Consider the following 24,921-nt stretch of genomic DNA (forward strand, 5'->3'; position numbering starts at 1 on the left):
GCTGCCGGCCCACATGTCCTTTTACATCATGTTGTGTCGAGCCATTTTTAGCCAAACCTTAAAACTGGGTTACGCTTACACGACAAATTGATGTGGCGCTAGAGCAGTCCTCTACACCAGTGCTTTGACTCGCTTTGTCTGGGCAACAGCGTTGTTTCTTCAGGTTTGTTTAGGAGGCAAACAAAGATCTTGTGGGCGCTGAGTTATTAAGCTCTGGTTTATGTGGTTTGTGTTTCCGCCTCCAGCGAGTTGGTGCTCATTCAAACTTTATGACTCCACATCAGACAGCAGCTCGCAGGTCACCTTGAGTGCTCTCTCATGTGTGCTGGAATATGTTTACAGGTGTGATTTTAAGATGTAATGCACTTATTTTAAATTAAAACCCTCTAAAAATGTGCATCTAATGTATAAAAATGTCTAAAATTCCACAAACTAATAATACAGTACTTTTAATAAACCCCTTAACTTAATTTTTAGACTTTAAGTTAGCTTGAAGTCTTAATTGATTTCCAATGCACCGTGGTTTACAGAGGCTGAGAATCTTACCATTGTAAACCTATGGGTCTAACTGTATACACATATAATTTCCTAATATAAATTGATGTATTTTAGCATAAACAGGCCTTTTAACTTGGAAATAACAAAACAATTAAATAAAATAATTATGGAAAGTTGTACAGAACAGAGCTGAGGGAGCTCTGCTGCAAATAATACAGCTTCAAGAAACGGGAAATAATCAAATCATCAGGTACCTGCAGAGCATGAGGCTTTTATCATTAGCCAATTCATAAGGTGTCTTCAAAACAGCGCAGCATTGCTGCCTTCTGGTCAAAACCCAAAGGATCTTACCAAACCTTCCTCTTGCCAAACAGGAAGTGGAGCATAAATTGCTCCGACTGTAACAGAGTTGGGTTGTGAACTCTGTATCATCAGTACCTGAATTATTTCAGGCCTTATCAGAGTCTCTGTTAGGACTAATTTCAGGGAGGGAGGGGTGTGTTTAATGAGGGTTTTTAGACACCAGCTAAAGCTGTTAAGATGGCCCATGTATGTAATTAGTTACTGTTTACCATTGTTTTTACACTTTTAGCCTGAAAGAGGTGGCAGAACTAAAGAGGTTTCACCTTCAAGATAAATTTAATGGATTTAACTCTACGGCCATGCAAAGTTCATTCAGAACTTTTCGAGCTAACGTGTTCACAGATAGAATGACACACGCCAACGGTGGAGGTAACAATAGTATTAGAGTAGTATTAGTATGGAAAATATTTTGAGATTTCAGTAAGTTGCTTGATTCATAGAGTTTCAAAACTGTGGTAAAGCTGGGATCTTGTTTAAAAACTCGTAGCAGTTGAGGTCTTCACTGCAGTTTTGGACTTTGTAGAGAATCCAGTGGGCTGAGTGGGACCCTCCGTCAGAGGATACGCATAAGAGAGGGTTTGATGTCATGTCGGCTTCAAAGAACCAAAATGGTAGTCTACTGTTTTTTGATAGCCTGGTCAGCTATGGACCCATGCATGAAGGAGAGACTTTAAATGCAACACTCCCTCTTTTCTATATTGCTGCATCCCAGGGTGCACAGGAGCTGCTGGTGACTCAGCAGGTGTTGAAATAATATGAAAGGCAATGAGTGCTAATCAGTGAGTTGTAAAGGAACAGCCAGTCTTAAGTGTCTTATTGTGGAGAGGCAGTGCTATGTGGGCTTGCTCTAGAAGAAAAAACGACAGACTGCGGCGCACGCAGAGGTTGCGAGCACGTCTGGCTTGAAGCTTTGAAACTGTTTCTAAATACGTCGGCTAAATACACTTTATTTTTCCTCATGCGGGAGGGAGAAAAAATCAGTTTGAGTTTAGCGATCAGTATATTTGCTGTTTAATTTTAATTCCTCGCGTGGCGTGCCCTTCTTTGTCGCCCTGTCACTCCGTCCCCGTCTGGTCTTTACTCTTCTGTATTCTCATTACACAGAGTACACACACGGAGCAACTCGTTTCCATCCACTGAACCCCATCAAAGAAAGTATTCAGAGAATTGAAAAAAAGAAAGACTGGGGACATTAAAGGACACAGAAAGGCCAGTTTATTTCCTGCTATTTGCTTTTCATTGATTCCAGCCCTGATTAGACCCGCTGCTGGGTGTAGCTGGTGGTGGGTAAGTAGGGAGGGGGGCCTGCTTCTTAAGTGATTGTGAGGTGCGTCTAATGCTATCTAAACAGAGTGGGAAAACCCCTCCCTGACTGCAGAGCGGAGATAGGCTCAGTTTAGACTAGCAGCCAGGAAAACCGGCTTACTGCTGTCTGGATACGTCCATTTCGAGCCAAGCACAGGGGAGTGCACGTGATGTGAAGCGGGAGAGCAAGGGAGTCTGTCGCAAACATGCTGCACAGTCAGTGAACTCGCACAATCAGGTAGTGATACTGAAGCACAGTCAACAGGAGCTTGCATTACCGATTGTGCTCACAGGAGAAGCCTTTTTTAAAAAAAATATTATAAAGAGTAATATTTAAATTAAGATTAAGTTATATGGCAAATATTTAATCAAAGCCTTAATTGGCTTTAAATTAGCAGGATGTATTTCACAACCTCATGTTATTGCAGGAAAATCCCCTTGTAGTTCATTTTCTTTTGCATTTTTCTCCCTCATCTCATTTTCTTGCTGTGAAACTAACCAGATTAAACTCATCGTCAGCTTTTTGACTATTCAGTTGCAAAAAAAAGGAAACAAGTTACCTGAGCACATGGACAAGTAGATGTCCTGTACCCAAAAGGATTAAACAATACATTTATATTAACAATGGACAAAATAACTCTGTATGATATTGAGTAGTGACAAACTGTTCTGTGGGACATTTTCATAGTTTCGTGCCCTAAAACATCATTGTTTTTATTGGATTCTTTATTTATTAAGCCAATACAAGGTGGAAAATGGACCCAACTCACCGAGCCCAAATATTTTTCAGGAAACTGTGAACTCCAAATTGGCTAAAAGTGGAGGAGATAAATGACTTTTACACTGGACATATGAAAACATCGATATTTAGCTGTGCTTTTTCTTAAAGATGTTGGGTGGTTCCAAACATCTCTAAAAATTCAACCAAGTCACAAAATGTTTCCAGCTGAGAAGCTCCAGCTCTACAGCCACATGAACAGTATGACTCGTCTGGGAGTTTAATAATGTCAGTGTTGTTTTACCTCAGACACACAGCTAGAATCTGCTCCGGGTCAATCGGCTCTCTGAAATTATTTCTCCACTTCCTCAGTTGTGGTCTCAACTCTACCAACAAGAGCTCAAACTGCTGTACTGACACCCTGAAATATGTACTAAAGTGGCCGTGATACAGCTTAAACTCCTCGATCGAGCCATGACAGTCTCCCTGCTGCCTTCTCGTGAGAATTAAATGCACCTAGAGCCTCAGCTTCTACCTTTTCTTTATTTAGAAACATCAGGACCAGCTTATCGTGGCTTGATGTCAACTTCACGGTTTGTTTTGTGTTTTTTAAACAACACGTTTTTTTTGAGGATGAATTTTCTGCGAAACTGAACGCTTTCGCTGTGTGTGTATATAGGTTGCACAGCAAGTTCTGATTTTTCGCAATTCGTTCAGTGTGCAACAGCCTTAAGTATGACAAGTATTTCTATTAGATCAACTAAATGGCAGAATAAAAAGGTATTACCCACACATTGCTCATTATGTGGAACCCGTCACCTCTCCTCTGGAAATTCTCACAATGCAAAGAAAAGACCCGATCGTTTGGTTTAGCGATTTTTGGTGTGGTTTTTTTTTTTTTTTTAGGGAGCATTAAATGCGTGAGTTGGAGTTGAGCGTCCTGCTCAAGGGAAACCTTTGCCTGCACAAATCCAAAGCACTGTAGCATTCATGTTGAACGCTGACAGGTTTAGTGTGTTAGGTAATGGTAGCACATGGTTTGAAACGGGCTTTGTCTGCCTGTGCGTGTTGTTTTGGAACATTCAGTGCTTCTGTTCCCGTCCCGTTCTGATGTCAGGTTATTTTTAGCCTTGTTCTCTCAGGAGCCTTTGGCTGGGTTCAACTGCTTAGTTTTCCTTCCCTGCTCTACCTGTGTGCATGTACATCTATCCGCATGCCCGCCGTCGTTCGCTCTGTCGGCATCGCTCCTTTATTCCTGACACAAACCGGCAGACACCCCCTCCTCCCCAGACGGTTGTGCGCAGACGTTCTCTCAGAGACGTGCATGCACAGAGACTTCAAACCTATTTACTTGACAAGATTTCCCGAATCCCCCCCATGAAAACAGTGCAGCTGGAGAAAAGCAGGGAGTTTGTCTCAGTTGCTTTTTCAGTCTATCTTTCTCTGTGTGCCTGTGTGACAGGGGCACAAAGGAGAGGGGGCAACTGCTCTTATTTAAGACCTCAAGGGGAGAATTAAAGCTCCAGAACCACAGCTAGTCTATTAATAGACCGACTTCTGGTGGCACTCTGTCTTAGTTTCTACCCTTCACTTAATTTGCTACTCCTCTTCTGCCTTGCTACCTCTGCCCTATCTTGTCCATTTTACCTTGTCCTGTATTGATGTGAATCTCTTTGATTTTTCGTATTCAGAAACTATCGCCATTAAAACTTAGAATCATGTTTTAATGTCAATGTGTCAAACGTATGGTCTGCAGGCCAGAGGGGTCCAAACTGATCCATCTGCACCAGAGTGCATCACGAACGGTGTAAGAACATTTACTAGATCATTTAATGAGAGCGGATGTCCAAATTGTGGGTTTTAATCCTAGTCAGTCCTCCTTTCCGGCAAAGATATCGTCAGTGAGTCTGAGTCTTTCTTTGATTCACTGCCGATCGTAGGAAAACTGATATCCACTGTTAAAACTGCACTTAATATTCCTGGGAAGTCTCAGGCTGGGGACCCTTAGCCATCCAGAATTTACTTCCTTACACTGAAAGCAAAGGAAAAGAATTTGGAGGTGATTATTTATTGGGTACTTTTTGAAATCGTTTTATGGGCTCAACACACTTTAGATCAAACTGTGCTCCCACGTGGCCCATTAACTGAAATGAGTTTGACATCCGTGGTGTGAGATTTAACACACAGCTCTTAAAAATCTGGCCAGAAATCTCAGACGGTAGTGAAAAATTCTTCAGTTCAAGACACTGGGTTGTTCACTTCACAGCCACACAGCAAATATTTACTGTTGAGAAGCTGGAGAAAGAAACCATTTGGCATGTAGCTTCAAATATGTATGGGAATAGGAAAAATAATGACTGGAATTGGTTAAATCTTCACAAATCCCAGCCTGATCCTGATTTTTCTGTATTCAGTAAAAAGTGCTGTCAGGTAATTTTTTTTCCAGAAGGAACATTTTGAAACTTTCTGACTCTTTGTTCACTAGTTCTGTGTTTGGCTGGGGTCAGTGTTACTACTGGTAGCGTGAGGCGATACTTGGACTCGAAGGAGATTGCACAGGTAGTCCAACTCTTCCAGGATGGAACATCAATATGTGCTATTGCAGGTGGGTTTGCAGTGTCTACCAGCACAGTCTCAAGTGCATAGAGGAGATTCCAGGAGACTCTAGGAGAGCAGATACTGGTCCTTAAACCATCAGCAGGACCAGTATCTGCTCCTATGTGCAGGGAGGAACAGGTTGAGCACCAGCAGGAGACTGGTGTGAATGTCTCTGACCAAACAATCAGAAATATATTTCACGTGGGTGGACAGAGAGCCCGATGTCTTCTACTGGGCCCCATGCTCTCCACCCAGCACCGATTTGCCATAGAACAAGTAAAATTTTGGATAAATGGACTAACCTTAATATCAATTTTTTACTTTAATTTTCAAAGTGTTTTTAAATTCAGCTGTATGTAGTTTGTTCGAGGGAAATGAAAAGGATCAATGTGGCAGTTCGCTCCTAACACATCTAACACAGTGCTCAGTCCATATGAGCAGAGATATCCAGCACTGAGGTCTGATGTGTTGTCTAAATGTTTGTTTTTTCTTAGGTGTAAAATTCCAAACTGTTTTCTTGTTCGGTCAAACAGTTGCACACTCATCGCAATACTTGTTGTACCAGTAGATAGAGGTGCAGGATTAGGACGTCACGTGTCCCTTGTGTCTTCATGAGTTGCTTAGCTCACTAAAAGAAAAGTTGTTTAAACAGCAATAAGACATACAGCACCTGATAAGCTTTAGTCTTGCTGCCTCTGTTTCTGATTTGCATGAGACATTACACAGAGGAGAGGGGCGGGGGCGGCTCTCACATGCTGCAGCACACCACGGACTCTGCTCTTAATGATAACAGAGGAAAGCTAAACATTTAAAAGAATTCACAAGTTGATACCGACAGCAGTCGATCCCGCAAGTGCATCAAGTCCCTTGTACTGCATGTTTAAAGAGGATTCATTGATGTAGTCAGGTTGTTTTTAGCTCCTGTTCTCTTTAATCTTGGTGACATTAAAAGTATCATATGTTTGAACATCAGGCAGAATTTCTCTTCTGTCCAAATTTTAAAGTAAATTTTAAGACGTCATATCATTTTAACATAGTGTAAACCGAACTGAAGTCTCCTGACATTTTCTGCATCTCTAATGCAGCTGTGTGAGAATAAAAAGGGACGTGATGCTCGTAAACAGAAGCCGATAACTACCATGAACAGTAATTTTTGTGCTGCTGTACGCGCACACTGAGTCACATCACTGTTTTATTCTCTTACGGCGAAAACATAAATGCAGATCAATGGTGTAACATCTGCTGCTTGATTGGCTACATTGCCCGTAAAGTGATCAGTCATAGAAAGAATTGAAAGCGACAGAGAGCCTCTGGTGATAAAGGAGAAGCTTTGTTTCCTCCGTCGACAGTACAAGACAACATTGTCATTTTCACACTGAACCACTCTTCAGAGCGTTTACAAAAAGCCTTCTTCGAGGTTTTAAAAAATGCTGTCTTAGTATGACTATAAATCTGGAAAGGAAAGTGATGTGTTTTCAAATTTAGCAGGCTTACAATTCTTCACACCTCTCTTTTTTCCTTTTCCTCCTCCTATCAGGGGGGATTTGAGAGGGAAGAGAGGTGGAGGGAGGGGAGGACGGGGAATCTTCTTTTGAGGCAACACCTCTCGACAGTCCCTAACACAAAGACAGAGGGGAGAAGGAGATTACAAGTACATGCCAGACAAGGTGCGGATTCTGCTGAGTGTTAATCTGTAACAGATTGGGGGCTGCACTCCTCCCGGTGCCTTCAGTGTCGGGCTTTTCATATGCATGGTTTCTGCTAATGTGCATGTCCTTCTCTTACTCGGTACCGGCGCAGGTCCGGCAAGGTCATTCGGCTCTTTGGCAGTGCTCCTGTTTTTAGTTAGCCGTGGTATTAAACCTCAGTAATCTCAGTTCCCTGTGGATTGACTAGAACTGAGGGGTTGGGAGGATTGTTCTTGAACCTCATGGCTAATTCTCAGGCCTTCAGGTTCAGCTTATATACTGGTCCTTGAGAAAATAGTGAATTTGTACTGATGGCAGAAGAGGTGATGCTCTGTCATGTAGTTGACAGAGTTGGGCAGGTTTTTCCATAGTCCAGATGTCCGATTATCCCACAAGATCATCAAAAGCAAGGAAAAATGTTTTTTACTTTCATTGGGAAGCTACTGGCGACCGCTCATACAATCCTTGATCCTTGAGGTTGTCATCATAAAGGAATTCAAAATGTTGTTAAGTCTAATGACAGGACAGAAAGGTAAAGGTCCATCCATTTCATTACCATTTATACAGTTCAGCAGGGGTGCTGTATCCTAACCTATGTTTCTGCACAAAGCTGGCCAGTGGATTTGAACCCAGGAACTTCATGCCCTGAGGCAGTGGTACCAAACTCTACACCACTATTCTACCGAAAAAAGCAAGCTGTTTTATCATTTCTGAGTTTTAATTTGGCTATTCACAGAGAGACCATCTCCAGCCTGATTAGAGCTAGTGTCTCTAACAGCGGATCGTTGAAGTGGACTATTAAACTCATCTCCAATTCATTATTTTTATTTTTGGACTCCTCAGAAAGCCGAGCCTTAATGACGAAAAAGCATTTTTAAAAGCACTCGTAGGCAGAGAAGTGGATTAAAGTTTGTGATAAAAGAAGCTGGGTGGATGTGCATAACTAGACCCGGGAGTAGGAAAACGCACGGAAAGCTGCATATGGAGCAGTGTGAAGCTGTAGCTTTGGACTTAATTGGACATACAGTGACCTTTTTATTATTTTAAATTATGCCCATGTTTGTTGTGACTATCCACCACTATAACTGTGGGTGTATCTATTTATACTATGGAAAAATAAGCGTTCACTTTAGAGTGATATTCTGCCTACAGAATACTTTGGCATTGAGAAACTAAGTAAAGCAAATAACAGTTGCTGTAGCAACTTCCAGGACTATTTAATTTGTAAAAATGTGTATACACACACACACACACACACACACACACACACACACACACACACACACACACACGTAGGAAAATATTTAGTATACACATCCAGAAATGCATACACTATTATATATTGTACATATATTTATTAGTTTCAGGTTGGCCATTCTTGTATTTTGCTCACTTGTGTTGTTGTGTTTGCACATCTCTGTTGCTTGTGGGGCTCGCACACAAGAATTTCACTCGCATGTGCTGTGCCAGTGTGCCTGCACATGTGATGTGACAATAAAAGTGATTTGATTTGATTTGATTTGATTTGAAGACTGGTAGCACGGCATTGTTTTTTCTGGTTACACAGGCAGTCATGTGTCCCATCTAAGTAATTTAATATAGCTATGTGTGAACTTACTCGCCTTTTCTTCATAACAATCTGAGCCAAATGCTTAAAATCTCCTCTGTGGATTTGTCCAGATAGATCCTCCTCTGGAATTCCAGCTATGTGAACCTGACCTGCCCTCTGAGGTCTCTGAAGGGTCTTGAATGTGGAGAGACCGAGTGTGTCAGGCATACAGAGCAAGGCGCTGATGTCCCATCGTGTCCGACAGATGCGTACAAAATGTCAGAACAGGGTCGAGAAGCTGGATGTAGAATGTGTTTGACGCATTTGCTTTAAAAAGGCCAGGAAATGGCAAAATACCAGATATCATCCCGGGGTTCTCATGCTGTGCTAGTGATGGTAATATACCAGCACCACTCTCAGGATTTAGTTATTTTTGCAGAAACATAAATGTATAACTTGTTGTACAAATAAAACTTTACAGATCAGGTACACTAAATTAAAACTGGAGCACCAACCTTCTTAGAACCAGAGCTGTTGAACGGAAGGAATCGCGTTTTGTTTTAAATGAACGTTATCAACATATGCTAATCCTGCTATCGAGTTATAGCAGCACAGAAGTTTGAAAGTTTGAGATGCATTTTTAAAAGGTAGGAACAAGTCGGATGTTACCAGAATGCGTTTCAACTGCTCACTAAGCACTTGCGGGAATTATTTGAAGCCTACGTGAAGCTTGTGACTGAATTCTGAACCCCCGCTGACACGACTCTGACACACTCAAGGACTTTGCGTCCAACTAGGGAAAAGTCGATGATTACCTGATGATTACAACAAATATTTTCACATTCTTCAACCAATTGCGAGTAGTTGCAGCAACAAACTGATTGCTCAGCGGTGTGATTGCTTTTGATTGGAAAACACGGGTCACCTGGTGAGATGCAACTTGTCTCCAAACAATCACAGATGAACTGTCACAGATTGGTACTGCAAAAACACCTGCCGTCAAATTTATAAACGCAGACAGCAGCGATCGGTCTGCATCTTTGGCTTAGTAAACTTGACGCAGCACACTGTATTTTGTATTGTGGTTATATTACTATATAAGGCAACGTTGCTGAGTACTTGTCATTTTGCAGCTAAATGTCCAACATCAGTTTCTGATGTATTTTTTAAAATACCTGGATGAATATAGTTTTACATACAGAACTTACACTGTTCACAAGTGCTGACTGTGTCCTCACCACTTGTGTCTATACCATAGTCAAGTTTGTTCCATACTCTTGTGAGCATGTCTGGCAACCATGTAAAACTGTGAACTTACTTGTGAACTACTGTGGAATTAAAGCACTTTCTGATATTCATTGTATTTAGAATTGGGGGGGAAAGAACCTCGTAAAACAACAATACTGGTTGTAAAGTAAATGGTTAAAATTAACATTAAAAAATGCTCTTATGACTTGTTAATAGTTGGGAAAAACTTAAAGTCAAGCTGTTGATGGAGCTTCAAACTGGGCCCTCGAGGTCTGAATCTCTAAGTTGCGTGATTGAGTTGTGGTATTTCATGGCAGAATTGCGGATTTGCATCCTAAATGGAGAAAATATTGCTAAACCTGCTCCTCCTGTCCTTTCTTTTGCTTTATTTTTATCTCACAAAAAAGTATTAGCACAACATAAAAATCTGAGAGAGTGTGCTTTCCTTTTGGGACAAGATCCACCATACAGTCAATAGCAATGGTCGTTTTTATCAATAGTAATAATGACTTTTTTGTGGTTTGAACTGCAGAAGCAGCTGAAGTTGATGCTTGTCGATTATTGGGATTCTTTAGCCATTTTCTGCCACCATTGTGTCACCTTATAGAGCGGCAGCTGGTCCCGGAGCGGCTGCAATGGATTAAATAAAGAAGATGAAGAGCAGAGGGAGTGAAAGAGGAGGCTTAAAGTGACACCCAGAGAGGCAGGCACCGGCGGTTAATTAGTGAACCTGTTGTAATAGTTTGTGTGCAGATCAGACAATATGAAGGAGGAGATGAAATGTGAGTTTGTGTGTGTGTGTGCCTCTCCCCCATGTGCAGCAGCTGGATGGTGTGGGGACTTAAAGGTGGATGAAGTGATGAGAGGAGAGCGAATAGAGAAGGTAGCCAGGTGGGCCAGATGTAGACTTTATCTCCTCCCCCTCCCTTGCCCTTCTTCTACCTCCTGCTTGATTTAACACTCACATAGGCAGAAGAGGCTGTTCACTGGAAAAAGAAAAAACGTCTAACACAAGTGCCTCACAGAATATAGATAACTTTCTGTTGGTTTATCGCTCACAAGCACGCGCCACCCCCTATCAGATGTCGAGCCTGGCTCCTCCAGGTCCTCGCGCCGGTCCCTCGGTACCAGGAAGTCTCCGGTCGGGTGTGGTTTAATCAAAGGCCTCAGAGGTCAACAGGCAACTGGCAACAATGGATCTCAGTGAGATCAGGGAGGAACACAGAAGGTCACTGTTGGTGATGAGATCACATGTACTCAGCACTCATTCCTCCCACATGTGTAAATGTGCGAGTTTGTTAGTCGCACTAATTAGTATAAAGCTACAAAAGTCCTCTGGGGATGGCAGGGTATCGGACAACAACTTAAAATAAGTCTGTCTGTTTTTTCTTATAATCCTGTATTATCAGAATAAAGAGTGTTTTAGTCAGATTTAAAAAAAAATCTATTTATTTCTATTTATTACTTTGTGTCTGAGGTGCAGCTACCATCAGGTTATCACAGATGTCTTCCTTCTTTTTCTGTGTGTCAGCTTCAAAATTAGACTGGGCATTCATTCCTCACACAAATTGTTTGGAGCTGAGAGTCGCTTACTCTTCCTGTCAGTTAATTAGGGCTGCAACAGATGACTGCTTTCTTCATTAATGCAATAAAATGGTAACTTTTACAGCACTGAAAAGCATGTTTACAGGCTGGTACAAAAAATGCCTTATGATTAAGTCCCCCTTTTTATATCAACTCTAAGCAGGGTAAATAATTTATTATTGCAGTTAGGGGCGTGGCTGTGTTGATTGACACGTGTCCTTACAGGCCTCACCACTGCTCAAGTGGACCTTTTCACTGTGTTTGGGCTGTTTTGTGTCTTTTTGGGGATTTTTTCTTTTTTTCTTTTTTCTTCATAGAATTATTTGAGAAATATTATAGCTTGCTTGAAAGGTTCAGAAGGAGCCTTTGGGGGCTTACTAGTATGATTCATATCCATGTACTTAAGGCATATAACTGTTTTGGCCTTTTGATGGGCAAAGCTTTATTTTAAGCCTTAGTGAAAAAAATCCTAGTTCTTGTGATGTTTTGCTTAACCTGCTTAAGGACTGATGAACTCATGCTGGAATTTAATCACTTATATAAGGGGATCTCCTAATGAGCCTTCACCCAAACCGTGACCAAGGTCAAGGACACCTTTGCCATTTTATGAGAAATATCAGAATCAGAATACTTTATTAATCCCGAAGGAAATTAGGGAATAAATAAATAACCTGTGAATTGGGACAGACCTTGAGCTACTGCATCACTGATGTTTCTGGTCTGACTCTTGAGGAGCTAAACTCGCCTGCTGGGATGTGAGTGGTAGGCAAACAGAGGTCAAGTATGGGTCAAATTCTGCCTCTATACTAAAATATAAGACTAAATGATTTAAGTAAAAGATTAAAGCTTTATTTTTATGTTTTTGATGCAAACAATTTAAAAAACAAATTAGAAAGATTGAAGAGACCACTCTGATGTTACCCAATGGTAACGACCTAAGACCTGGGGTATTGAACTCCAGGCCTCAAGTGTCGGTGTCCTGCAGGTTTTAGATCTCACCCTGGGTCAACACACCTGAATCAGAATATTAGTTCATTACCAGGCCTCTGGAGAACTTCAAGACATGTTGACGAGGTAGGTTAGCCTTTTAAATCAGCTGTGATGGATCAAGGACACCTACAGGACACTGGTCCTTGAGGCCTGGAGTTGCCTACCCCTGCCTAAAACCAAAGCCTCTTTGCTTGCCTTTCAGATTTGGGGAGTGTAATCATAGATGCATCACAGTGACGAGAGACCTCAAAGTTTGTGATGAAATGAACTTTTCTTAACTTTGAAGTTCATTTCATCACAGACTTTGAGGTCACTTTGAAGTGAATGATTGAAGCAACTACCAATCCAAATTCAATTTTCAATTTAATTGTATTTATATAGCACCAAATCACAACACCTCAAGGTGCTCGACAGCTAAAGATCCGACAATAATCCAGGGAAGACAATCGCACAACCCCCTTTGAGCAAGAACGAGTTAAAAGTGGGAACCAGAAAAAATCCCTTTTAACATTAAGAAACCTTCAGCAGAACCAGACAGCCATATGCTGTGACCAGTTTGGGGTGAGGGGAGGAAGATGGTACAAAAGGCACACAATGATAGCGATCAATGCCCATGATAAGGTTGATTAAAGTATGGACTCATAATAGTTATATTAGGCAACTGGACGGTGAAATTTTCTGCTAGTAACTAACGGATGGTTTCTGAGTGATGCACGATGAGTGAAAGTGGCTTAAGTCTGTTTCTTGTCTCTAGTGTCAGATAAAAGCAGATCTTTAGCCTCTCGTTCAAAAACAAACACAAAAAAAAAACCCAATACAGAACTTACGTCATGGCAACCAAAAGGCCTTTTTTTTTTTTTTTTAAGCAAGTAGGTGACTTTAGGGTGGCTACGTCAATCTTTCATGCCGTTTGTGGTGAGTCTAAATGAGTAAGGAACGCTGAAGTACTCAGCATAATGAATAACCAATACTTGGCTAACCTAACACAGAACCGGCCACTTCAGTCTCTACAGACCCAGCTTTTAAAGTACACTTGTAATGAGACTTCTGACATTGTATAATGCGCTCTCGTACACAGACTGCTTCAGTCCTCTGTTGTCCTCATCTTGTAATGTGTGGGCGCCAATTAGCAAGGCTACGTTTGTTATGAAACTGTTGTGCAGGTAATTGCTTGTAGGACGCTGACATGTTGGTCTTAGCCTTGCCGTTGAGGGATGATAGACTCAAACTTATGTATTTTTCCATTTGCGGTCAGAATAATTGCCCCGGGGTGTGCTTGCGGGGGAGAAGAAAAAATTGCATCCCCAGCCGCGTTTCTGCTGCAGAGATAAAGCGAGGCGAGCAGCTTGTTGAGCGGTGTGTGGATTCTTCTAAATTGTCTGGATGAAGAGACACTCATGTCTCACGTCTCATAATCTCATTTCATTTATCGATCTCTTCTTCTCGTCCCCCTATTCTTCAACACTTTTCATCCGTTTCCTCTTTATACCTCTCTGTAGGACTCTTGATCTCTCGTCACATCTGCTCGTGTCTCCTTCTCTTTACCTCGTCTTCCCCTCTTTTTTTATCTTCATTTCTCAGCCATATGTTTGTCTCAATTGCCTCGCCGTCCCTTTTCTCTCTGTCTCTCGCCGGTCTGGGATCAGTGGCATCTAATGCTTTCCGCTCTGGCTGATTAAGTCAGCACATGTACCCTCTTTTAAATTATCACTCGCACACGTACACACTCATGCACGAGCGTCCCCACAGACCTAATCAGTCCTTCTCTTAGTTCTCTCTGTTTCTCTCACACCACTCCAGACCTAATGAAAAAACATGAGCTCTGCTAAAAAAGAAGGCGAGATGGACAGATGGGGGGGGGAGAAACAAGGTAGCAGCAGCAATAATAAAGAAAGACAGAGCAGCAAGGAGACTAATTCGTTAACAAAGACACCAGTCGCTTTCGGTGCCCGCTTCCAGTTCAGAGATATTGTTTCCAGTCATAATGTCATGCAGCGGTGCAGTGGGAGGTGGGGTGGGGGGCTGCAGAGAGACAGAAAGGCAAGGTGAGTCTGGCTGTGAGAGCGTTTTCAGTCCAGCTGCACTCTGTTAGCCACTAAATGTTGTTCTGTTTGGCTAAATGCAGCTGTGCTGTGTTACATTATTCTACTCTCATTTGTATTGACCGCATAGCAGACTGCTTGGTGTGTGTGTGTGTGTGTTAGGGGGTAAGTGGGAGAGGTAGCATGTTGAGTGAATGATTGATACGGGACTGGGAGTCTGCTGTGGAATGTTACTGTAAGTGTGTGTGTGAGTACTTGAGGGAGATGATGGGTTAAGTGAGTGAAGGTATGATTCTTTATTGAATGAAGGCACGCGTTCGTGCATGTGCGCATGCACACCTGATTATGGTGATGAAGTTCCCCGTCGGGAGTCTCTCCCGCTACAGTCCTCGAGTAGTTTAATGAGAAGCTGTTTCCGTAGTTACCAGGTGTGCGAGCCGGCAGCTCATAACGTCCTGCGGTGAAGAATAAAAGATAGCGAGAGAGAGGCGAAGGAATGAAAGTGGTTGAGGACGCCAGAGAAATGAAACAGAAAACACCCTGATATCTGGTGTGAATGATCAATTTAACCGTGTGTGTCTGTATTGATGTTTGTGCTCGAGAGGCTCGCTGAGGGCGTTGCACGCGGCGAGCGGAGACACTGAATCTGTGTAATAAGCTAGAAGACCTTCAAATCGATCTCCATTTAAAGTGGTAGGAACAGCAAGGTGGGGCCAAGCTGTTAGGTTCTGGTCAGATCATATTAGGCATCTCTTGGGATGAAGTAAAAGCTAAAGAGAATTTTATGCAATGGGGGAAACATCCCTAGCTCAATAAGCACCTTTTATTTATTCTTTGTTTAAAAATAAATAAATCTAGGGCGTCTGTCAGTTTCCTGTTTTCTCTAAAGTGGTAAAAAAATGTGCATATTTTAAGTGTTTGAAGCAGCTAAACAAGAAAAAGTTGGTGCTCTTCTCTTCCTGGAGTAACTCTTTGTGTGTGTGTGTGTGTGTGTGTGTGTGTGTGTGTGTGTGTGTGTAAAAATTATAAACTAGTTTATGTTTAACACATTAGTGGTTGCGTAGGCTGTTGCCTCTTTTAATCAGAATACTTTATTAATCCCTAAGGAAAATTATGTGGGTTACAGTTGCTCCAAGACAGTAACAGTAATAGACTGAACTAATTAAATAATATGTTGCAGAATTTACAAATTTAAGAAACGGCACTCTGAGCACCTGTACTGAGGTATCATTGGAATGCTGGTAAAGACAAACATAATCATACACTCATGTCTTCAACCCGTCCGTGCACGCTCAGCATGCCAGGTCACAAAAATTAAGAGGTGCACAACAAGAAATCACTTCCAGATGGCAACAATGTAAATTAAAACGGCATAAATTAACATAAACTACATTTGATGTGGTAGCTTTCCCTGGCAGAGCTTGCTCTGGGACTCGTTTGATTTTATTTTTTGAAGGGCTTTTTAAATCTGTGTGGATGTTTCTCCTGTTTGTATAAAAGCATCTAGTTTCCTCATGCCACACATGCTTCCCAGGTCAGACACCTGTTACATAGAAAGCTTTTCTTCTGTTTTTGTAGTTTTAATAGACGTATTATTATTATCATCTTCCAAAAATCAAGTACAAATTTATGTAACAATCGTTGAAACTTGAGTTATTAATTTAACAGCTATTTAAATATTCACAAATCACAACCATCCGTAATCATCCCTGTACAGTTTGGATTTTGCTAATTTAGTCATACCTGCCAACACACCTGTTTTTTCCTGGGTCCTTTAAGGCAGTCTTATAGTCTCCTGCCTCTTAGCTGTTCAACATAGAATTTGTTTTTTCCTCACTGGGCCAGTAGATCAGACTTTCACTGGCCCAAAAAACCCTTTTGAATTACTTTATATAATAAACTAACTTAATCTCTAAAACATACCATCATTTTCTTAGGAGGGTTTTCAGAAAGAAAGGAGGAGTGAATGCTGTGCCCCTCACCCGCTGCATGTCTTGCTGCTAGAAAGAGACATCATGCCTGCCAGCAGCTTGCAGCAAAGGTTATGAGAAATGCCAAATTGAGAGACCTAAGAAGTTTACCTGTACACAGACAGCTTTGATTTTAGCTGCTTCTTCATTTCCTTGTGCTGTCTGTGTCTGTGTGGTGGATGAAAACAGCTAAAAAGATCACTTTTCTTGACACTTAAACTTTCTGAACATGCTGTTTTATTTTAATGTGAAAATACTGTAGTATATTACTACCCGTACTACTACCCTGTGGTGTAAGAAAAATACATTAATTCCTGATGGTTCATTTCACCCAGTACCCGTGAAAGGTGAACAGATCTGTGGAAATACTGTTTACATATTTTTTTTCTTAAAAAAAAAACAGCAGCTGGTTGGTCAACTTGCCCAACATATGTTTGTTATGTTGAACCCTGATGATGCCAGTATTGCACAGACTTAACCTGCAAAGATAATCCCACACCTCCATGAATAATGTTCACATTACTGGAGTATTTGCTGAAAGTTAACATTTAATTAACATTAAACTCTAACAAAAAATTGCCTCATTATAAAAATCTAATGCCAGACTTTGGTGGAAAGTTAAAGCAGTGATGTAACACTATATACTGTAAAAGACCTGTTTTGAGATTATTTCTGAGATCTGCCAGTTTGGTTTTTTTTATTATATTTTGACAGTCATACAGTCGAAGGTTCAGTTTTCCTCCAGGTTGGGTGAATGAATGACACGTGAGCTTCTGCTAAGATGTCGAGAGCAGAGAAGAGGGTAAAGGTGCAGCAGAGTAAGAGTCAAAAGAAGACGACAAATAGTTCTGTGGGTAGCACCTGTCCTTCAGGCTTCTTTCACTTAAGAATTCAGATGAAATTCGTGCTCTGTTTGTTGGTCCTTGCTGTGTGTCTGCATTTTTTTTTTCTCTGTGTGAAAAGTAATTTGGCATTGTGTCGGTCAGGGTTATCTTTAAAAGCTTCTCATCACTGCTCTTTGTTCTGTTGTCTTGTGTAAGCTTCTCTTCTTCTCTCATTTTGTTGTTGTTTTTTTTTTTTTTTTTTTTGGTGTCCTGGCCAGATCTGATCCACTGCACCAATGAGATGAACGTGAACATTCCCCAGCTGGCGGACACGCTGTTTGAGCGCACAGCCAACTCCAGCTGGGTGGTGGTCTTCAAAGCTCTTATCACCACCCACCACCTCATGATGTACGGCAACGAGGTAGGAGACATCACACACACACACATACTGACACAAACAAAAGCCCTCCAGGGCAGTCAGAGCAAGCTACATCAATAAGTGATATTATTACTCAACCCTGTCTCAACCCACACACTCATAAATCCGAACATACACAGATTTTAAAAAGTCTTTTATTCATGTCTGTGCATTGTGATCAACATCAGCGGAGTGGGAGGGTGGCCGACCCGTATGGGACGTAAACAGCATGCACAGTAACTGAGGATGTATATATTGGACACGAGGCGTGAGTGATTGAAGTAGCTGTGGAGCGCTGAGAAATTAATTAGCTCAGCCAGAGGCTAGATGGGGGACGAGGATGGAAGCAAAAGAATAATCAAATAATTTAACTTCATAAAAAAACATGCTTGGAAGCAGGAAGAATAACCCAGCTGGGTCTCTCCATGGGTTTGCCGGCATTCAAAGACAAATCTGAAATGAAAGCCCAAGCAAACCTTTCTTTGTTCATGAGAACTTTTTTTTTTTTCATTAATTATGAGGTCTGATAAGGACCCGTGTACACAAAATGTCAGTTTATATGCAGCAGTACAGATTTTAATAAAGAGATCTGTGTTTATTTTATTAAGGTTTTTACTTAGTGAACCGCTTACTGTACAATACTGAGCTTTTAATTTGGTATTATTTTATTTAGAGCTTATTTACTGAGCTTCTCCTGTTTTTTCTGCTTAAATATCAAGTTTATTTATTTACCTATTTTTGCTTTTTTGGGCCATGTTCTCCTCTCTCATTGTATTTATTTTACTAAGCAGTCTAAGTCATCATTATTGATTGACTTTAACCCTAACCCCAATGGTAGGTTCAATTCCAAATTGAAAGTCGGAATTTTCAGCTGAACCCCGTCAGACTTCAGACTTGGAAAGTTGGAGCAGCTGATGGCGGCAGTTAACATAAACATGATTAAAACTGTAGAACTTGTAATCTCGACTGCTAGTGTTGTGTGTTTGTTACTTACTGAAAAAGCCCCACAGAGAGTGCTGACCAGGCTCTGTCCTTGAATGTGCTGCAGTGATGTTTTTAAGGAGTTAAAAAAAAAAAAGCATTATGCTTTACTGCTAGTGATGCACGAATGGCTCTGCCTTGCTAAGGAGCTAGGGAAATAAACTGGCTATCCAACAGTATAGGATTTTTGCCAAGAAGGCTTGCTACGGTGACAAAATCCTCACTACTTGTGTTAAGTTTGTAATTTTTCCAACTCATCACTCTCAGTCCAGCTGCTGGAGATGTTGATCTATCTGTATGAGACCAGTTGTCAACCATCTGGCAACCGCTGATCACTGCGGGCAGGGCGGGGGGGTGTCACAATCAGACTGATTGTGACTGATTGCTGTCTTTGGAGTGAAATTACTTGCAAAGTGGTTTACTTTCCTGCACCAAAACCCTCCCTGAGGTTGCTTTGGTTGCTAGCACATTGCCTTGGTCACCATGGTAGCTTTGCATACCAGACGCCAACTGGGCTGCTTACACCACTAAACTACCCGACAAGCGGTAGCAAAACCCTGCAAGTTGATACGTGTCATGCAAACTACAGCAGACATGGGTAATCTGCTAGCAACAGTGCAGCTTTTTACTTCACCAGCTGGACAGGGAATGCACTCCCCCCCCCCCCCTCTTAATAACCTGTAGTTGCTAAGGGGTCAGTCTCCAGGGCTGTGTGATTGAGGCCTTAACTTTATTTATATTTTTTTTCCCTGGTCATCCAGTAATGGTTTTGAGAAGCACTGCCATAACATGTACTACAATCCTTTGTCCAGGTAAAAGTGTTGTTTTTTTTCCCCCTCTTTGTGAAAAAAAGAGGTCACTTATTTACTTATGTAGTAAATATATTCATCTTATAGATGGTAATAGAACTATGCAACCACTTTCAAATTCATGCAGTGTACAAAAGTCACAGCTGGCTACCTAACCAGATCTTGTTTATCTCTAGCAACATTATGCGAGCGGAAATGTTGGTTCGCTTGACAAACTTCTTCACCACCTGACATAATCCAAGATACTTGCTTCTGTGAAATGTTCTGTTATTGAGATAAGCAATCATTAAATCCTGTAATGGCACAAAGAAAATGTGTAAAACAGAGGCAGGTAAAAGCATGCAAGTCACCTTTGTTGTTGATGCATGCAGTGCATATGCTGGTTGTTGCATAAGATGCATTACACAGATTGCACACAGTGCTGCATAATAGTTCATGACACTGTGTGTTTGTGTCTCATCACTGTTTTTGCTGCAAGTAGCTTGCACATTTGCAGTAAATAGCAGTGGAGCGCTGCATGAGGTTCATTTGGCGGTTGTGGTTATCATTAATAACAGTGGTTCTCTGGAAGTCACACCCAGTGCAGTTTCTCCTTCTTTGTGGTGAACTCTGCTGTGGTTTTTACCTTTCCGTTTCACACCAACCTTTAAAAATGTCCGTCTTTGACCTAAGATTGTCTCTATGCCCAGAGGTGATGATGTTGTTGGCTTGTAGAAGGACTGCACACAAAAGCGACTCTGCCTCTGCTATGGTTAAATACTCAGAATCCTTCCCTCTGCATTGGTGGAAAGCTATTTAGACACCAGTGCTGCACCAAAAGCTGGCCCTAACTCCTGCCTGATGCTCCTGCTAGTTTCATAATGCTGAATGCAACTTTTCTGAATTGAGTAGTAGATGGTGGAAAAAAAGGAACCTTTCTATCATTTAGCTGTCTATCACTTAATTATTTTGGTGTAGGGGTGAGGGGTCTTTTCCATTAGAACAGCTTTAAAACCTATGAACATACAGTTAAATGTAAGAAAATCTATATCCTCCCTTATACAGTGGGTGAGACTGGAGTGTTTGCTGGACCAATTCTGGCCTCAGACCTTATGTTGCACGTTCCTGGTTTAGGAAATGTAAACGTTTTGCTTCCAAGCTATTAGCTTAGCTCTCAGTCTGTTGCTGTTATGCAATGTTTTTGCGTAGCGATAATTTGGGAGCTTTGGTAGATTAACTTTGGACGGAGGCGGAATAGTTGGTTCCCCCTTTTTCCTGTTTTTTTGTGAAAGCTAGCTAGCACGCCGCTTACTCATATTTATTGTGCAAACGCCAAAGTGACATAAATCTCCACTAACTCTCGCTAAGAATACGAAAATGAGGAAATTCTCTAAAATGTCGAATGATTCCTCTAAAAGAGCAAGCCGCTCTGTGGATTGTTGTCATTCTTCATCCATCAGATATAAGTAGATAACAGTCAGCTATGAAATGGTGGGTAGTTAAGCTTGTTTGCAAATACACTGTGTACTGTAGGATCAAAAAAAAATACCATGCACTTGTACACAAACACTCCCAAACGCCGACACTCCCTGCACCGCATTCCTTTCAATATCAGTCAGTATGGGGAAGCATCGCTTCCTTGTTTTGCCAAGATCAGTTTTGTCCACATTACATAACATTTCCTGTTGGAGGTGCATTGTTTGATTGCGCCAATCTAAAGTTCCTCTGAAAAATGAGGAAGACTTGGGAGTGAGGCAATTGCATTTTTGGTGTTTTGCTAGAAACCTCTTCCTGACTGGCAGTATTTTAGGTTCAGAGCATTAGTCACAATACTCCAGAATTAGCTGTTGCGTTGAAAGCACCAGTGCAGCAGAGACAAACTGACACACTAAAAAAAAAAAAAAAGAATAAGTCAAGACCTTAGTTAAGAGAGACATCAACAGGTACCTCCATCCTGTTTGATTGCTCAAGCTGTGGAAATTCCTGCAACATTTCTGATAAATCAAATCATGCTAAGTAGGTCACTGCAGAGCAGCAGGAAGCGGTTTAGAGGTATTCCCGAACTGTAGGCTGATTTATCTCGGAGCTGTCGCTGTCAGAAGGAACCCGTTTGATGTTGACGTCTCACCTACAGTGATAGCAGCAGCACACTAGTTTCTAATTTCTGTGTTACTAACGAAGAGCTTGCAGTCAGTGTGTCTTCCTGTGTTTATTTCTGCTGTGGCATATTTAAAAAAATCTAATCAATCTTTCTTTATATTACTGTCTTTCCACCTTTTCATTGTCCCCAATCCATCATGGAGCCATAATACTGAAGTAATAGGCATCATCTTTTTGTGTTTGCATGTAAAGACTAGTTAATGCATTGTTTTTGTTTTTTTTTTAGATTAGCTTTGCCTGTACGACCTTGTTGAGAGGTTATTAAATGTGTAAAATAAGAGTGATGCACCGAATCGCTAATAGTAGGGAGATGCACTCCTCCTGCTTTAGCCCCGTGGAGCGAGGCTTCCGGCTGTAGTAGAGACAAGACTGTGTACTCATCAGCCTGCATTCATCAGACCTGTCAGGACACTGGTGCTGACTAGGGCTCAGCGGCCAGGTGTCCCTGCTCCCTCACGGTCGTCCCATCCATTACAGTCAGAGCTGAGAGAAATCCGGCCGTAAAATTAGAAACCAAAGACCCGCAGAATTGGGGTCAATAGACTGTACATTCCCCTTCAGATCAACACTGCTGAGCACTTGCAGCTTGTCTGGCACACTAAAGATGGCCACGTTCGGCTTCTGACGAACGATCTCGTAGTAAAGATCGTGACGAGTGGTATGAGTCTTGATGTAAAAGGAAATGACATCATGTAGGTTTCACCCTGAAAAGTAATTTCCTTGGTTTTAAAGAACTGCTAATCCCAAAATAATTGCATCTGTCTGGGTTTTCGGGGGCATTATTTAGTCTCCCAGGTACTCTGAGCTGTGCTTATTAATGGATGATCTGATATCCTCGTGTTGATGTTGTTCCCACATCATCATAATAAATGTTGTTCCAGGTTCAACGTTGCAAGTGACCAATCACATTGTTGTGACGTCCCCCTTTTGTGCCTTTGAAAATACCGCCTTTAAAAAAAATCTACTTCACTTGCGAGAAGAGAAACCGCTTCTGTCCGCCCATCCAGGAACTTAAATTCTTTGCATTTCAGGATAATTGTCTTTAATAAACGGTAAGCATTATACATATTGTCCTTACAGAGGCGGTTTCTCCTCGCAAGTGAAGTAGATTTTTTTGAAGGCGTTTGTTTTTTTCCGAGGTCGCGGATGATGTCAGGAGAAGGTGATTGGTCACTTGCAATGTTGAACCTGCAGTAACATGTACTACAATCCTTCACATAAGGTCTTCACTGAGATTAAAACATTTTTTTCTTGTAGGGGAGATCTTTTTGTGAAAAACTAGCTTTGGCACTACTTCCTTACTTGTGGGACTACATTTGTTTTTCATACACAATGATCAGTCGTTGCTCATGTACAACTCACCATTCAGCTCAAAGCACACTACATTCACGGTGCGATACCGGCGGTTGCAAAAAGATTGTCTGTAGGATGTGACCTCTGACTTAGACCATTAACTCATCAGGAAAGTGCTTATGGCGGTCACGTCCGATATGCTCATTCAAGTCCATGTTGAATAAAACGACTTGTGGCTGACAAGTCATTAACAATGAGCGTGTGGTTTCAGTCTGATCCACACCTCACTCCTCGCATCCGCTTTCACAACAGCACAGTCATCAGTGGATTTTGCAAATCAATTGGTGATGTCGCATTTTTATGCTTTCTAAGGTTTTATGAGTCAGTTACAATTTAGCGTAATTTCACTGCTAGGTGTGACATAACTGGCAGCACGATGACAGGTAAAGGGAAGAAAAAGTATGTTTCAGCAAAATAATTGGGCAGCTCAGGCCAATGAATGTGCTGTTGCCAAGCAGAATTTCAAGTGTAACTGAAGCAAACAGTTACTAATAGCTTGTGTTTTTCTTGCTATTAATAGTCTATTTTCACGCTTCATATGCTCACCGCCTACTCTACCTGAGCCTGGTTCTGTTGGAGGTTTCTTCCTGTTAGAAGGGAGTTTTCCCTTCCTACTCCAAAGTGCTTGCTCATAGAGGGTCATAGGGTTTCTGTTTTCTTTGTATTATTGTAGGGTCTTTACCTCACAACATAAGGCGCCTTAAAGTGACTGTTGTTGTGATTTGGAGTTATACTGGATAAATTAAATTGAAGTTAAATTAAGACCGGCAGCAGGATGCTGAAGTGATGCTGGTTGTGCAGGACTCAATAGAATGAGGGGTGGGAATTTAAAAAATAAAAAATGCCAATGAAAATGTTCAACAGTAACAAAGATAGTAATTCATGGTAGACCAGAACTTTCCCTCCTTGCACAGTGTGGGCGCAACATTGGGCCAACTGACTGACCGGAACTGACCAATCATGTTGTCTGAGTATTTAGTTAGCATTAGCTAAGAAGTTAGCTAAAGCTATTGAAAACGATCAGAAGAAAACCAACATGAGTAACCTAAATTTGACTAACAGCAAACCTAACTTGATTATTAATTTTTGAAATATAACAAATATTAAGACTTAAAGTGCAATTGGTCAGTTGCAATATTGATCCTGGGCCAACGTTATTGTGATGATGCCAGAACAACACGGGAAATGTGCCCACTGTTGGCAGCAACTACCTAAAACTACCTGCATACTAACCTGAAGATGTTACAGTTCAATGAATTGGCCAGATTAAACATCAGAAATCATGCAAATAAATGAATGAATAAAACACGATATATTGGACATGTTTCATGAGTACAGAAGCAGGAACACTGGAATGAAGCAAAAATAAATAAAGGTGGTGGTAGTGAAAGACAGTGTTTCTGAACTTGTCATTAAGCATCCTTTAGCTGCCATCTCATGTTATCTCAGGGGGCAGTTTTATGTGAGGGATTATGAATGTGTTTGCATGAATGAGGCTTGTAGTGGTGTTGAGTGCTCAACTACATTAGAAAATCTCTATATGAGAACTTTAACCTTGTTTGTATTTTATAAACCATTTAAAACGTGTCGTTTCTGCTTTAACTCGGCGGTACATCGATACTACAAGTGTTTGCCTTGCCTTCCTCTGCATCTGTGCTCAACTAACTGTAAATCAGCAGACCGTAATATCTGAGCATATTTAAATTTGGTCTGCTGTTGCATTCGTTGTAGGGTGCAGCCATTTTAAATGCTGCCCATTTTACTGTGGTAATATATTCAGCCCTTGCTTTCAAATCGAATGTGGGAATTTACCATTCGGAGCAAATAGCAGGTGAATTAACTTT

The 24,921-nt window shown here is 41.3% G+C and overlaps 1 protein-coding gene across 2 annotated transcripts in view; it reads left to right on the forward strand.

Annotated features, from left to right (window-relative positions):
- Positions 1–24,921, forward strand: part of LOC309697627 (phosphatidylinositol-binding clathrin assembly protein) — a 110,306-nt gene that overhangs the window by 11,825 nt on the left and 73,560 nt on the right. For both annotated transcript variants that reach the window (XM_082519680.1, XM_082519681.1), the window contains exon 2: positions 17,656–17,798. In XM_082519680.1, coding sequence (XP_082375806.1) covers positions 17,656–17,798 — 143 coding nt within the window. The remainder of the gene's footprint in view (positions 1–17,655; positions 17,799–24,921) is intronic.

This window comes from Aulonocara stuartgranti (genome assembly GCF_965226115.1).
Source record: "Aulonocara stuartgranti genome assembly, chromosome: 3".
Lineage (NCBI taxonomy): Eukaryota > Metazoa > Chordata > Actinopteri > Cichliformes > Cichlidae > Aulonocara > Aulonocara stuartgranti.